The sequence below is a fragment of the Monodelphis domestica genome, chromosome 1 (genome assembly GCF_027887165.1).
Source record: "Monodelphis domestica isolate mMonDom1 chromosome 1, mMonDom1.pri, whole genome shotgun sequence".
Classification (NCBI taxonomy): domain Eukaryota; kingdom Metazoa; phylum Chordata; class Mammalia; order Didelphimorphia; family Didelphidae; genus Monodelphis; species Monodelphis domestica.
Genome location: NC_077227.1, coordinates 50,669,172 through 50,684,171, shown reverse-complemented (window position 1 = coordinate 50,684,171; position 15,000 = coordinate 50,669,172). Strand labels below are relative to the sequence as shown.

Here is a 15,000-nt window from a genome sequence, read left to right as displayed (position 1 = left end):
CAAAAAGAGGCAAAATGCAGCTCCTCCCTTCCCTCAAAGAGCTCACAATTTGGCAGGGGAGACAATAAGCAAACATTTATATATGGAGCCAGTTATTTCCAGGATAAACAGGAAAGAATGAACAGGAAAAAGGTACTGGAATGAAGAGGGATTCCAGCAGAGGGAAAGACTTTCGCGGGGACTTAAAGGATGGTGTCGAGCACTGGTTGTCTGGAAATGGGTTTTCAGGCTCGCCTATCCCTTCATTCCCAGCCTTCTTCCTTGGGCTAGCTTAGTAGGCAACAGTGCTTGGCCTGCCCATTCCCCAGCCCCGGAGCTATAAACCAGAAGGAAGGCAGCTCACCTGGTCCTTCAGGTTGTCTAGAAGGTGCTGGTAATCCTCCCCATCGAGCTGGGAACCAAACCTTGGGACCATAAAGGTAATGGACAATTTCTCTGGTTCCAAGTTTTCTATTCCATAACCTTTGGGAAACATCAAGGCAGGGAGAGAATTTGTAAACACGTGGTAAAGCAGAGCAGCTAGGAGACTCAATAGATAGAGAGCCAGGCCTAGAGACAGAACATCCTGGGTTCAAATCTAACGTCAGACGCTCAAGCTGTTTAACCCAGTTCTCTAGTCCTTTCTGCTCTTCTGCCTTAGAACTAATATTTAGCATTAATTCTAAGAGAGGAGATAAGAATTTAAAAAAATTAATAGTTTAAATTTTTAATTAATTAATTAAATTTAAGAATTAAACAAATTTTTAAAGAAAGGACCTGAGGGCAGGTAGGTAGCTCAGTAGATTGAGAGTCAGGCCAAGAGATGGGAAGTCCTGGGTTCAAATCTGCCTGATACTTCCTGGGCAAGTCACTTCATCTCCATTGCCTAGCCCTTTACCATTCTTCTGCCTTAGAACCAAAATGCAGTATTGATTCCAAGACGAGAAGGGTTTAAATTAAAAAAAAAAAGGAAGGAAGATTGGAGCATTCACAAATAGGAGGGATGGTAGGATGCTGAGCTCGGTTCTCTTTCAAGACCTCTTATTCTAGTGGAGAGAACACTGGAGGTTCCAGTGATAGTTCACCTCCCCGCCATCACTTACTTCTAGCAAAAATGGCTCCATTTCTCTGGGAGGAAGGGAAGCAACTCCCCTGATGTTTCCCCAATAGTCAGGAGGGTTAAACGAGTTGATGGGCAAGTACTTGGTGAACAAGGTGCAGGGGGTGCTTTTTCAAAGCAGTCCTTCGTCTGACTCGGGAGAAAGGGCAGGGCAGGTGAACGCCAACCATACTTACCATTGGAGTACAGAGAGGAGAGATCGACCCTCCACGAGAAGTGCGTGTCCATCTTCTGACGCACCATGCTGACGATGGAGCGGATGAGGTCTGAGCTGGTGGGGATGGGATCTCCCTCAACTTCCACCTCACTCTGGACAAACACAGACCCATTGCTGGGGGTCAGAAGGGGAAATTCAGCTTTAGAATCAATGCTACTGGAGGAGCCTCTGTATAGCTCAAGGGGAACCTGGATTCTCTCCTGCCAATGTCCCTAGTTTTCACTCAAATGCTTCTTCTAGGCGTCCTTCCTTGATGCACGCCCATATGACCCTGGCGTAGCTGCTTCATCCTTTAACGCGCCATCTTGCTGTTACCAATATGCGGGCTGAAAGTATTCTGGTTAGCCTCAAGGATGTTAGTCGACAAGTCCACTTCGTATTACTGTTGAGGGACGGCTACTTTCCCAGCTACCCAAGACTCACTTCTGTATAATCGTCAGCTCCTCATTCTGATTCGCCCTCCTCCCATAGCCAATCACCACGTCCTGTAAATTCTACCTTTAGATCGTCTTTCAAATATACCTCCCTTATCTCCTCGGAGACCCTGGTGATGCCCACCCAGACTATCTCAATATTCCAATAGGGTTGGCATCCCGGCTTTCCATAAGGGTGTCCCCACTCCAAGTGGGTACAAAATAAATGACCGTTATCTCTGCAAGGAAGGCCCTAGGAACTGAGGGACCAGGAAAAGCCACCTACAAAGACAGGGTTCGAAACTCTCTTAAAGGAAGCTAGGAGGAGGCAGGGAACATTCAGGGTGTAGGAGCTTTCAGGGAGACAGAGTCCCAGATGAAGAATTGCAAGGAGACCAACTACCTGGATTGGAGAGGGAAGTAAAATAGAAGAATAGAAAAGTAGGAAGGGACCAGGTGGTAAAAGGCTTTAAATCCTAATAAAAAAAAACTTTCTACAGGGTGTTCCTAAAGTCTTAGTGAGGTTTTAAGTGATTAAGATTGAAAATCACACTAAGACTTTCTAGAAGAGTCAATATTTGATCCCAGAGGTAGCAGGGAGCCAATGATGTTTAATGAGCAAGGGAAGGGTCATGTGCTTTAGGAATCTCTGCTTTAAGAATGAATGAAGATGGCTTGGGATAGGGAGAAACTTTTGAGGCAAAAAGACCAATTAGAAGGTCTTGGTCTAGGCAAAAGTCAAGGATGTCCTGTTCTAGGATGGTGGTCATGTGAATGGAGAGAAGGAAAATTATATGAAAGATATTGTATAGGGAAAATGTCAAGATTTGGTAGCAGATTGGACAAGGGGAGTGAGGTACTGAGTAGAATACCTAGAATGGGAGTCTGAAAAGATGGGAGTACTTTTGACCATAATACAAGATTGGGAAGAGAGAAGGGAGTGTGTGTGTGAGAAAATGAGTTCTTTTTCGGGCATGTTAAGAGGCTAAAGGACATGTGGTTTGAGATATCCAAAAGGCATTTGGTGATGTGAGACTAGAGCTCAGGAAAGAGAGCTGAGAATTATCCATGTAGAAATGGCCATCGGTGAGATCGCCAAATGAGACAATATGGAAGGGGAAAGAGGAGAGGGCCCGGGACAGAGCCCTGGAAGACACGTATGACTAGGGGGCATGACTATGAAGAATCAGCCAAGGAGACTGAGAAAGAGGAGCCCAAATGATGCAAGAACCTGGAGAAAGCAGTGTCAGGAAACCTTGATAGGTGAGAATATTCAAGAAGAGGAGGAAATGATTGATAGCATCCATTGCTGCAGAGAAGATATGGTTCTCTGTTTGTAGGGTAGATACCCAAGCATTTTTTTATACCATTTGTGGGACAAGGCATTGGAGGAGGACCACTTATTTAAGGAGGTCTACAAGTACTGGGGCTCTTTTTTGAGGGGAGGTTTGAGAATCTTTGGCTACTTATGGCAGTTCCTTCTCAAGGCTAGGGATGCGGGAAACCAGAGATACTTACAAGAACTTAAGGATGGAGATTTCCTGGAATCCATTCATGTGGGAGAGCATCCTTCTAAACTAGAAAGGAATCAGGGAGAAGAGAGATCCTAAGTCACAGACTGTCTGGAACCCCAAGAATTTTGGGAGAGTGGGGCTGAGCTAGACTATTACTCCAAAGACCCAACCCCTGTCCTAGTTGAAGCCCAGCCCAGAGAAGCAGGATAGGAGCTTAGTGGAGTGCCTACTGCTGTAATGGTTTCTGACTAATTCCTAGCATTAGCATGACTCGCTTAAGAGACTAACCTACAGGGCAATAGAGAGAGAGAGACCCGTGATTCAGAGGACCTGGTTCCTCTGAAAGTCCTGGTTCTGCAACCAACTTAAAAAAAAAAAAGAACTATGGATAGCTCAGTGACTCAGTGTATTGAGAGTCAGGTCTAGAGAGTGGAGGTCCTGGATTCAAATTTGACTGTAGATACTTCCTATCTGTGTGACCCTGGGCAACTCACTTAACCCCCATTGCCTAGTCCTTAACTCTCTTCTGCTTTAGAACCAATACACAGTATTACTTCTAAGATGGAAGATAGTTATTTTTTAGGTTTTTTAACTATTATTTTATTAAAAACTTGGTATTGCTCATCAATACTTGCAACTAAATTTGTTTTGAACTTCTGCTAACTTTATAGGACCTTGGGAGCAAGTCCTTTTACCTCCAGGCCTTTGTTTCATCTGTCAAATGACTCACTTCTCTCTAGCTCTAGGTACCATGAAGGCATTATAGTATTCACAAATAAGATGCTATAGAAGTGAGGAAGTAGGAAAAAAATGCTCCCAAGAAAGGTCAAGCTACCATTTCATATTTCAATAATACTTTGTAAAAGATGACAGCCTTTCTGCTCTGCTGCTGCGCCCTCCAGAGTTCTGAGCCTTTCCATACACCCTGCTGCTGCGCCCTCCAGCGTTCTGAGCCTTTCCATACACCCTGCTGCTGCGCCCTCCAGCGTTCTGAGCCTTTCCATACACCCTGCTGCTGCGCCCTCCAGCGTTCTGAGCCTTTCCATACACCCTGCTGCTGCGCCCTCCAGAGTTCTGAGCCTTTCCATACACCCTGCTGCTGCGCCCTCCAGCGTTCTGAGCCTTTCCATACACCCTGCTGCTGCGCCCTCCAGCGTTCTGAGCCTTTCCATACACCCTGCTGCTGCGCCCTCCAGCGTTCTGAGCCTTTCCATACACCCTGCTGCTGCGCCCTCCAGCGTTCTGAGCCTTTCCATACACCCTGCTGCTGCGCCCTCCAGAGTTCTGAGCCTTTCCATAGACCCTGCTGCTGCGCCCTCCAGAGTTCTGAGCCTTTCCATAGACCCTGCTGCTGCGCCCTCCAGAGTTCTGAGCCTTTCCATACACCCTGCTGCTGCGCCCTCCAGAGTTCTGAGCCTTTCCATACACCCTGCTGCTGCGCCCTCCAGAGTTCTGAGCCTTTCCATACACCCTGCTGCTGCGCCCTCCAGAGTTCTGAGCCTTTCCATACACCCTGCTGCTGCGCCCTCCAGAGTTCTGAGCCTTTCCATACACCCTGCTGCTGCGCCCTCCAGAGTTCTGAGCCTTTCCATACACCCTGCTGCTGCCCCCTTTTGTATATGTGGGTTTCACTAATCAGGATGGGAGTTCTTTGAAAGTAAGCATGATCCCAGTTTTCTATCTATGTTTCCCCAAGCTTAGCCCAATGGTTGGCCCATAGTGAATGTTTAGTGTGTGCCTTTTCTTCCATTCATTCATACTTTCTGATTTGGTCTTCACAGCTATTCAGTGTAGGGCAGGGATTCTCTTTATTTGACAGATAATGAAACAAAGGGTCCCAAAGGCAACATCACAGAATTAATAAATAGCAGTGGTAGGTCTTAGCCCTCATCTATTGGCTTAGTTATCTCTTGGAGAACCGGATATTCTTTCCTGTAATAGGCAGGGGGAAATAGGGAAAAACAGATTCAACCTCTATGACTTGGCTTCCTGGAGATGCACCAATGGACCACCTACCTCAAGGAGAAAGGGTTCTAGCAAGAGACATTGGGGGGAAGTACTATACTTACAGTTAATGTGACTTCCCACTTGAGCCTCTTGAAGTGGGCCGATTGCTCATTTGCCAGGAGTGGGTGATAAGAGATTTGACTCAGTCGGAAGTGTAGAGGCAGTCTGTGAACTAGAAATCCAGATCTCGGCTGTGAATCCCTTCTTCTCCAGATGGGGATTTTTTGCAGCATTGGTGTGGATGTGGGCAGTTCCAGGCTAGGGCCGCCTACTACTCCAGATGTAAGGAAATCCAGCAGACCTTCTCTTCCAGGTATGGGTTGTGGGTTGACTGTAAGGACCCGCCTGGACCCGGAGCTCTTAGTTCTGGCCAGGAATATCTGTCTTGGAGAGGTCATTTTAGGATGCGGCTGGTCCAAGGAAGGCTTGGTCCTAGACCATTCATATCTGTGGGCATCGGGGTGGGCTGTGCTGCCGTGGGATGCCCAGGTAACCACAGGCATTCCAGGTTCAGGGGCATTTAGAGGGAATGACACAAGGGACTTGGAGCTCAAAGAGAAAGTGAGGAAGGCAGCCTTGTCTAACGATGAGGCTGTGCTAGCAAGTCTAGAAGGAGAACTTGGTTTGGGCGTATCTTCATCTAAGGGTGTAGCAGAGACCTTTTCAACAGGCTCCCGTACAAAGAATATATTCTCTCTGACAGCATCAAGAGCTCTTGGTGGAAGAGACAGAAGCCCCAAGTCTGAAGAAGCATCCACGTCAGTGCTAGTTGATTCAAAGACCCCAGGGCTAGTTATTGGTCTGGACAACAGTCTGTACCTCTCTATGGGGATGCCTTGCTGAAGGATGGAATCACTAGAACCTGCCAACCTCCTGTGTCCCCTCATTTGGGAATAGCCTTCATTTTCTTTGTTAGTTGCCAAGAACTCCAGATTGGGCCCAATCACTCTGGGAGAATGATCTGGGGGCCTGGTTGGTGGGGGAATAGCAGAGATCCCGATGTGATTCAGGGACTTGATTGGAAATGAATCTTTAGAGGTGGAAGCTGCTTTCTTAGGACCCCTGGAATAAAGTCTAGACCTGATGGGCCAAGAGCTGATAGCTGGGATGGCAGTTGTGGATTTGGTCTTCTCTATAGGGTTCCTCTCTGAGTTGTGTGGGGAAAGAGATCTCGAGATCTTGGGCACATGGGACTGTGTCTCTCTACCCCATGATGCCCCCAAACTTGGGAAAGTGGTGGCACCGATTGCCTTTCTGGCCTCTTCTGGAAGGCTCCGAGTCTTGGCTGCTTGCGCAGGCTCCGGGCTTGGATAGGTTCCTTTGGAAACCAAGGCTTCCTTGGAAGAGGAAAGGGCAAAACTGAACTCATATTCGGGAAGGGACAAGACCCTGGAGTTGGACTTCATACTCAGCTGAACTTCTGAGGTAGGTGCTGGTGGGGTGGACTCTGTGGATAGACTGGGATGCCTCAGCTCGGTTCTGTCATCATCTTGAAGGACCCCCGACTCTGTTGATCCCCACATCCCCAAAAGCTCACTAGCTGGAGTCTGAGAGGAAGGAGGCTGTTCAGTGGTTAGGAAGTTATCCATTTGGTTAACTTGGGTGAGGGATGTCTCAGCCTGATCTTTCGGGGGACCCAGAGCCAAGATTTCTGTGGGGGGCTTGAGACTTGGGGCTGCCTTGGCATGCAAAGTCTTAACTTGGGCGGGAAGCCTTGACCCGAAACTTAGAGAACTGAGCCGTGAGGAGAGTGAGGAGAAAAGAGTCTTCTTCTGCCAGTCTACTGACCGCCAGGAAGCCCCCTTGTCTTCTGAACCTTCAGGAATCACAAGGGAGGAGGAAGAAGTTCCAGTGGCCAATGTCTTTCCTGTTGGGACCTCGGGATGCTGAGGGACAGCCCTTGTGACTAGGGATTGATTCATGCCATTTTTCACTGGGCTGGACCTAGAGAAGCCCCCTGGGGGATGTCCAGCGAGTGTCCGAGTAAAGGGGGCTGAGAAAAGCCCTTGTTGGTGTGAAGTGGAGGTGGCCAGGGCCAAGGAGGCAGAAGCCCAGAGGGAGCAGATCACGATGACCACTAGTCCAGGCCACTGACCCCTGGGCTCTGGGCCAGCCCCTTCGAACATCCCAGGGGGATATTCTGGTAGATCACCTTTGTTCGATCCTGAAGAGTCTGTGGCGGGAGCTTGGTCAGGGGTGGCAGAAGGCCACAGAAGTGAGCCTGCTCCTTGGCTGGCCAGAGTCCCCTCTCTCATATCTGGGCAGCTTTGCTGGGCAAGTGGGGTACCCAGAGAGGAAAAATAATATGAATATCAGCACCCTGTAAGGCAGAGAAAGTGAGAGCTTCAGGCGTACATAGGAATCTCACATGAAAAAGAGCCATAAAGCAGCTAGTCCAACCCATTTCAGTTTTGGAGGAAGAAACAAAGGCCCAGGTAGGGCAAGGCCACTGGGCAAGCCAACAGACAGGCTAAAATGGTATCTAAGATGCCATTCCTGATCTGCCACCTGTCACTGTTAGGGAACGGATGGCATCGAGACCCTTAGGTGACTCAGTCAGTAGAGAGCCAGGCCATGACACAGGAGGTCCTGGGTTCAAATCTGGATTCAGATACTTGTTGGCTGTGTGACCCTGGGTAAGTCACTCCCATTGCATAGCCCTTACCATTATTCTTCCTTAAAATCAATACTTAGTGTTGATCCTAAAACAGAAGGAAAAGTTGTTTGTTTGTTTTTTAATAAAGGCTAATTCTACCCTACCCATCTACAAAGATGATGGCAGCAAGAGTCCATGGATAAGGTAGCTCAGTAGACAGAGCACCTGGTCTAGAGGGAGGTCCTGGATTCAAATCCAGCCCCATATGCTTTCTAGCTAGGTGACCCTGGGCAAGTCACTTAACCCCCATTGCCTAGCCCTTACCACTCTTCTGCCTTGGATTTAAAGACAGACAGTAAAAGCTTTTTTGTTTTAAGTTTTATACTGGGTGGCTTGCAGTTTAAGTCTTCCTAAAAGTTGCCAGTTAGCAGTGTTCCTTCCTAGGCCCATGCCATGCCATCATCTGCCCTTCTCCCAAGGGGGAGGACACGTGGAGGTGCCTCGCACTTCCCTCCGGCTCCCTTTCTTCCACGCTGAGAAGATGCATCAAGCGCAAGGAGCTGCTTCCAAAGACCACTCAGGTCTCCCAGACAGCTGACAGAAGTCAACCTCCGCCATCATATTCCCCAATCTCAAGGCAGCTGCCCCTCAACATGGCCCTTTAAGAGTCCTGCCTGAAGTTAATGGCATCATTTGATTCTTTCAGGGTGGTTGTACAATTCCAGTTTACAGATAAAGTAAAAAGGGACTTGTCCAAGGTCCTACCAGTGGCTCAGTGGCAAAGCCAATGCTGGGATCCTGATGGCCAGACTCCCAATCCAGGAGCTGATTCTGCTCCTGTCTTCTGCTGCCAGGAGCCCCAAAGCATCAGGACAGGCTACCGGACAGCCCCACTCCCTGAGAAGCTTGATGCTCAGAATCGATACCTTAAGACTCCAAGGAGCAGGATGGGAGAGGGGAACGTGCTGGGCTGAGTCAGCATTTGGGTTTGGATCCCCTCTCTAGCATTCAGCTCTCTGAGATGGTCTTATTGAGTATTCTGGCTGGCTGTTCAGGGCTGAGCCCAACCAGTGCCCCTAGACCCTGGGAACTCTGACTCTCAGCAGAAAAGACTCATCAAAAAGCTACTCCTTCATTGATCCAAGAGGGACCCCACCCATAACCTCTGGACGTTCTCCCATCTTCCCTGAGGGTGCCATTAGCCCTGAGGGTCCATGTGCTGGACTGGAAAGAACCCAGATGGGTTCTATTCTCACTTCTACCACTTACACCCTAACTCGGGGCAGGACACTGAAAGGGAGGTTTGTTTTAGGGTTCCCTACAATGGGGCTAAGCTCCCTCAAAGAAAGCATCCCTTCGTTCCTTGGCATCTTTAGCGAGGAGAGTTCAGCAACAACAAGGGCCTTTGGGAGGTAGCTGGAATGGGGGAAAACAGAAGGAATGTTGATGGACCAGATGGAGAAGGCATGGAGAATTGGACTGGAAATGGGAGCCAGGAGAGGGAGAGAAGAGAACAAGAAGCAAAGGTTGGGAGGCAATCACATCTGGTCCTCTTCACATACCTGTCCCGAGAGCCTCAATGTCCTTCAGTCTCTAGGACGAGCACCTCATCCTCAGAGAGGAAAGGTCTTTCATCTCTCTGCCTCTTCCCCAAGCCCAGACTTACTCACCTCCAACACTATCCACTCAGCTTCTCACGCCCCTCCCAAACAGGGTCAATTGGACACAGGTTCCTCCTCAGAGCTTTTATACTTTGCCCATTAGGGTCCTGCCTTGCAGGCCCTCACCTGAGTCTTTGCCTCATCAACCTAATTGGGACCAGGCCAGTGTCAAGTACTCATCCCCACCCCAATGATCTAAGCCTGACTCTGAGATCTCTCCCACTGCAGAGATGGAGACCTGGGAGTTGAGGAGAGCTTCTGGGCTTCTCTTAGGGAGAGTGAAGACCCCTGCTTTCTTTGGGCATGATTTCAGCGTCTAGCCCTTGGCTCCCAACAGGAAAGGAAGGAGGTAACCTGTTAGGAACTTAGGCTGTGAAGACCAGATGGACAGGCAGTAGCCTACACAGCTCTGAAACGTTGCCCTGACTAGCCCCCTGTCCCTTAATTCCCATATTTCTCACCCCACAATTATGAAAACTCCTCTTCTGGCCCTCCACCATTAAAAGAGTCACTGATGCAGTAGGGGATGGTGGGGGAAAGTGTGGTGAAATACGTGGGGGCTCTCTTTCCCCTCCAATTGGGGCCCGCCAAGGATTGACTTTGGCTCTTCAGGCTTCCCAGACAAAGGCTTTGTGTTGTACCCAGGTTGAGTTTTCTCCTGGGAGAATCTTGAGATTAGAGATTTCAAAGCTGGAAGGACCTTAGAGGTGATGGAACCCAACTCCCTCATGTTTACAGATGAAGAAACTGAGGCACAGAGATGTTAAGGAACGTCCTGTCATCACAAAGCTGGTAAGTTTCTGAGCTTCTGATTTGAAGACAGGAATTTTTCATTCCAAGTAAAGTAGTAAGGGCGGGTAGATGGTGCCATGTTGAGTCAGGACGATTCCTCTTCTAGAGTTCAAATCTGACCTCAGACACTTATTAGCTGTGTGATGCTGTGCAAGTCATTTAACCCAGTTGGCTTCAGTTTCCTCATCTGTAAAAGAGACCAGAGAAGGAAATGGCCAACCACTCCAGTATCTCTGCCAAGAAGACCCCAAATAGGGCTTTTGTAAGGCATTTTAAGCATATATTAAAAAATCCCATTTGATCCTCACAAGAACTATGTAAGAGGTGCTATTGATGAGGAAACCGAGATTCTGTTACTGTAAAGTGCCTGAAGCTTCAGTCTAGCACTCCTCCTGCCATGGCTCAGAGGTATTGGGACTCCCACGCCCGGGTATCCAGGGCCTCTCTTTGCCCACTGGTATATAATGTGCCCATTTTGGCCTCTAATGAAAATATCAGCAGGCATTATCCATTTCTCTCCCACCCCCATCCTCTCACTTCAAGGTTAGGAAACAGGACACCTGGGTTCTGAAGCTGGATTTACCATTGACTTAGGGGGATCCAGTATATGTGTGTGTGTTTTGTGACAGTGTAGGTCTAACATGGGCTGCTTTGCAGACATAGCACGAATCACTATTTCTGACACTCCTGAGGGTCTATGGAAAATATTCAGGGGCTCTTCCAAATCCTCCTTGGGCAAGCTCTAGACCCAAAGCTTGGAGAACGAGTCTCCCATTGGCCTCCAGACAAAAGGGCACCTGGGATTGATCCTCCACCTTTCTGAGTGGTAGCATTTCTCTAAGGCTTACAGACTTGGCAAAGCACTTTACAATTTTATCCTTACAACAGCCCTAGGAGAGAGATCCTATTATTTATTCTATTTTTCAGATGAGGAAACTCAGACAACACAAGCCACTTGCCAAGAGTCACAGTATTTGGGGCAGGATTTGAACTCTGGTTTTCCCAATTTCAGGGCTAATAATCTAAAGAATGGAGTGGAAGACTTATCCCAGTGTTTGGGCTTCAAGATTGTCTCTTCCAGTGGGAATCTCCCCAGACTGAATCAGCCCACTTATTTAAATGTCCCCAACCAGAGGCTTTTAAGAAATTGCACCCAAAAAAAAAAAAAAAAAAAAAAAAAAAAGAAATTGCACCAATGACGCCTCGAATTCTCCATGAAGCAGGGCCCCGTTTATAAAAAAAAAAAAGAAAGAAAAAAGCTCCATGATACTCTTCTAGTAATCCCTGCTCCTGGGAAGGTAGAAGCTGGTGGGTTCCTTGAGCTTGGGAGAGCTTACCTGAAGCAAAGTACCACTCATTGGGTTTCTGCAGCACCAAAATGGCGCAGCCAAAGAGGGGTGTATTGGCCCCATCTGGAAGGATAAGCAGGCTATTGCTTCCCTGCCCATCAATATTGGGGTCACACCATGTGTGGCTGCTGTGCTTCCAGCCTGGGTGATACAGGAAGACCCACTCTTCAAAACTGAATAAACAAAATGGTGGTCTTGGTTTCAAGAAGCTGTGGGTTCAAGGATTCCAGGCATGCTTGACTTATAGGATCTTATATCTATAGGTTAAAGGATCTTGAAGACCATTTAATTGAACCACTTCATTTTATAAAGGAGGAGGCCCAGGTCAAGGGAATACCCAAGACAGGATTTGAACCAAGGTCTTGACTTCAGAGCCAGCACTTTCTTCATTGCATTATGGGGCCTCATAATAGGTCTCTGACCCTGCTCAAGTCTCTTAAGCCCTGACTGACCCAGCAATGCTCCAATGTCACTCATGTGCTGCTGGGTTGCTCTTCTGGGTTTCCACTCATGAAATCCCAGGTGGATCTCTCCTCCCTCTAAAAAGCCATTTCTGGGATGATAAATAGTTGAGTCAAGGAATACCACATTCTTAGAGCAATCGCAGTGATTGGTCACTAAAGCACCATGGGGAAGTACAAAGTGGGTATGTTGCCAAGAGAGGACTGTACAGGAGGGATATAAATCATGCTATCAGGGATCTGGAGGCAGTGGTGATAGCTCTGGAGTCTGAGGACCTAGATTCAAATCCTGCCTTTGAAATGTAGTAGCTGGGTGGCCTTTGGGCATGTTGTTATTCTCTCTGTAAAATGAGGGAATTAAGTTTGAGCAGAAATATGAACAGAATCAGATGAAAATATAATGGAGGAGGGGGAGCTACACAGCTAAGCAGCTCAGCGGATGGCGTTATGCCTGAAGATGGAAGGTCCCAAGTTCAAATCTGGTCTTGGACACTTCCTAGCTGTGTGACCTTAGGCAAATCACTTAACCCCAATTGTCTATGTCTTACCACTCTTCTGCCTTGGAACCAATACTTGGTACTAATTCTAAGACAGAAGGTAAGGGTTTTTAAAGAAAAATGGAAAATAATTAAATAAGTGCATGGCCACAGGGATTCTTATATATGGTGTATGGCCCCGTTGTTGAGTTTGACACTAGACTGGTGGGTTGTTCTTCATCTTCAGAGACATCTTGAGGTGATGCCTGAACTGGATTGAAGTGAGGCAGAGCTGCAGTTGGCCTCACTCTTCCAGTCATCCAAGTCCAGGCTGGCTGGCGATGGTCCAAAATGCAGGGATGTCCTTGGTGTCTTCAATGTCTCACCACAGCACTGGCTTCACTCTTGAAAACCATTGGAGCTCATTGTGCTCATGTCTATCCTATGCCTGGGGCAGACCCCTCCCTACATCACCGATGGGTTGGGGACCTATTGGCTAACCTCACCCGTTCTAGACCTTTATTAGAGGCGATTACCTCTGGGGCTGCCTGGTCTAATCCCTTGTTCCTTGTATTTGGAAACTGAGGTCTGGAGGGGCAGCATTTGCAGGGTCTGTACTCATGGAAGTATGTACTCACAGACTCTTTTCCAGGGGAAAACAGCGACAGGGTTACCGCAGGGGGAATAAATGAGGAAGGCTATAAAGCTCCCTCACACTTGGGTCTTGGTGAGGCATCCAGCTTCCCCTCTGCAAGGGCTGGAACGGTCATGAAAATCTATTGGCAATGAGTGGGTGGAAGCCTGGAGGAGGGAGGTCTCTCTCAGCAGCAGGAAGAATGGTTCTGTCCTTAGTCCTACTTCCTATAAACATCCTTAGCAGTGAGGAGCATTTTGGAAGCTAGAATGAAGACTCTCCAAATAGCTTGACCCATCGGGTGGACTGATGAATAAATGACGTAGGGCGGAGTAGAGAATTGGGCTTGGGAGTTAGGGAAGCCAGGGTTCAAACCCTGCTTCCAATTAGCTGAGTGACCCTGGGCAAGTCATTTAACCTCTCTTAAGTCTCTAAGACTTGAGTCAAAGGGAGCCCTCTACGGCCTACATATTCTTTTATAGGATGGAGACACGGTCCACGTGTTAAACACCCGATGGGTTCAGTGGCCCCAAAGCTTGATTGAGTGGTTGCCCCATTTGGCCCCACTGTGATGGCAATTTTATTCCTGTTTCCTCAGTGCCTGGTACCTCGAGGGTTCCAGACTGTAGCTAGCTCCCATTTGTCCAGCCATGTTCAGGGCTGCCAGGTGCAATTGGGGCCCACATTTCTTCCTAACAGGAGTGAGGAGGGAGGTGGTGAGAGTGTTGTCGTCCTTACTTTACAGATGAGGAAATGGGATGTCAGAAGTGCAGGGACCCGCTCAGGGTCCCGAAGCTCGCCGTTACATGTCCAAGGTCTCTTCCAAACCCAGGTCTTGCCAACCATTCCAGGATTCACTACTGTAGGAAATGCGCCGGCTAAGGTCAAGTGGGTTCTCGGAAGGCTAATCAGGATGATGGGCAAGTTCCAGAGAATGACATTTCAGCTCCGCGCCAAAAAGTCAAAATACTTTCTTGCAAGCCAATGTAAATGGATCCCTGGTTAGACAGTGACCCGGAAGTAATTAAGCAAAGATGGCACGAGGTCGACCAGTTTTTGAGGATGGACCTCCGGGTTAGGCAGGAAACCAGGTTATATACTCTATTACTGTTGAAGTCAGCTAATGGACATTTACCCCCTCCTATCCATACCGTACTGTAGCTGCCCCTGAGCCACCCCCTCCCCTGGATCTCGCCTCCCAGCATCAGCCAGTAGGGGACGAGGGCAGCAGATGGCCAGGCTCTGGCCCCTTTCTAGACCACAAGAAGCCCCCCCTTTCCCAAATCACGACGACCACTTCCAAAACAACCCAATAACTTTTATTGGCGTGTTGCCACCGGGGCTGGCCGCCTCCTTACAAAACATTAAATAGTGAAGGGACTGATTTGGGCCAAGAACTGTACAAACTGTACACACACAGGGAAAGAGGCCCCATCCGTGGCCATGGGCTGCAGGGAAGGGAAGAGTCACTTCTCCGGCGCAAAGAGCCAGGCCAGGTGGCCTGTGGGGTCCACGACGCGGGGACGGGAGTTTTTCTGTCTCCTTAAATGTGAGCTTAAGTGCCAACTTAGGGAGGGAGGGAGGACGAGGGCTCTGTGCCCAGCCCAGGCCAGCCCCTTCTTGTTCCTCTGTGGCCAGGGCACGGAAAGGGGTGGTTTGCAGCCTAGACTGAGGCGCGGGGCTCTGGGGCACGTCCAGCCTGCACGACAGATGGACAGAGCTGTGGCCAGGCCCTCCCTCTGGAGGCAGGGATGGGGAGCACGAAGCCGGCTCCTGTTCCT

The 15,000-nt window shown here is 48.7% G+C and overlaps 2 protein-coding genes across 4 annotated transcripts in view; both read right to left on the bottom strand.

Annotated features, from left to right (window-relative positions):
* The window catches only part of LOC103095784 (uncharacterized), a 20,610-nt gene extending 10,856 nt beyond the window's left edge, over positions 1-9,754 (bottom strand). The window contains exons 1-5 of one of the 2 annotated variants that reach the window (XM_007478182.2): positions 9,409-9,754; positions 5,313-7,570; positions 3,248-3,306; positions 1,276-1,430; positions 344-462 (exon numbers count right to left, since the gene is read on the bottom strand). In XM_007478182.2, the coding sequence (XP_007478244.2) occupies positions 344-462; positions 1,276-1,430; positions 3,248-3,306; positions 5,313-7,505 (2,526 nt within the window). In that variant the 5' untranslated portion in view covers positions 7,506-7,570; positions 9,409-9,754. The remainder of the gene's footprint in view (positions 1-343; positions 463-1,275; positions 1,431-3,247; positions 3,307-5,312; positions 7,571-9,408) is intronic. The other variant, XM_007478183.2, reaches the window with a different exon arrangement.
* A 4,762-nt stretch (positions 9,755-14,516) lies between these two features.
* The window catches only part of C1H15orf39 (chromosome 1 C15orf39 homolog), a 33,978-nt gene continuing 33,494 nt past the window's right edge, over positions 14,517-15,000 (bottom strand). For both annotated transcript variants that reach the window (XM_056799046.1, XM_056799037.1), the window contains one exon: positions 14,517-15,000. This exon is cut by the window's right edge and continues 1,328 nt beyond it. The gene's annotated coding sequence lies outside the window, so the exon portion shown is untranslated.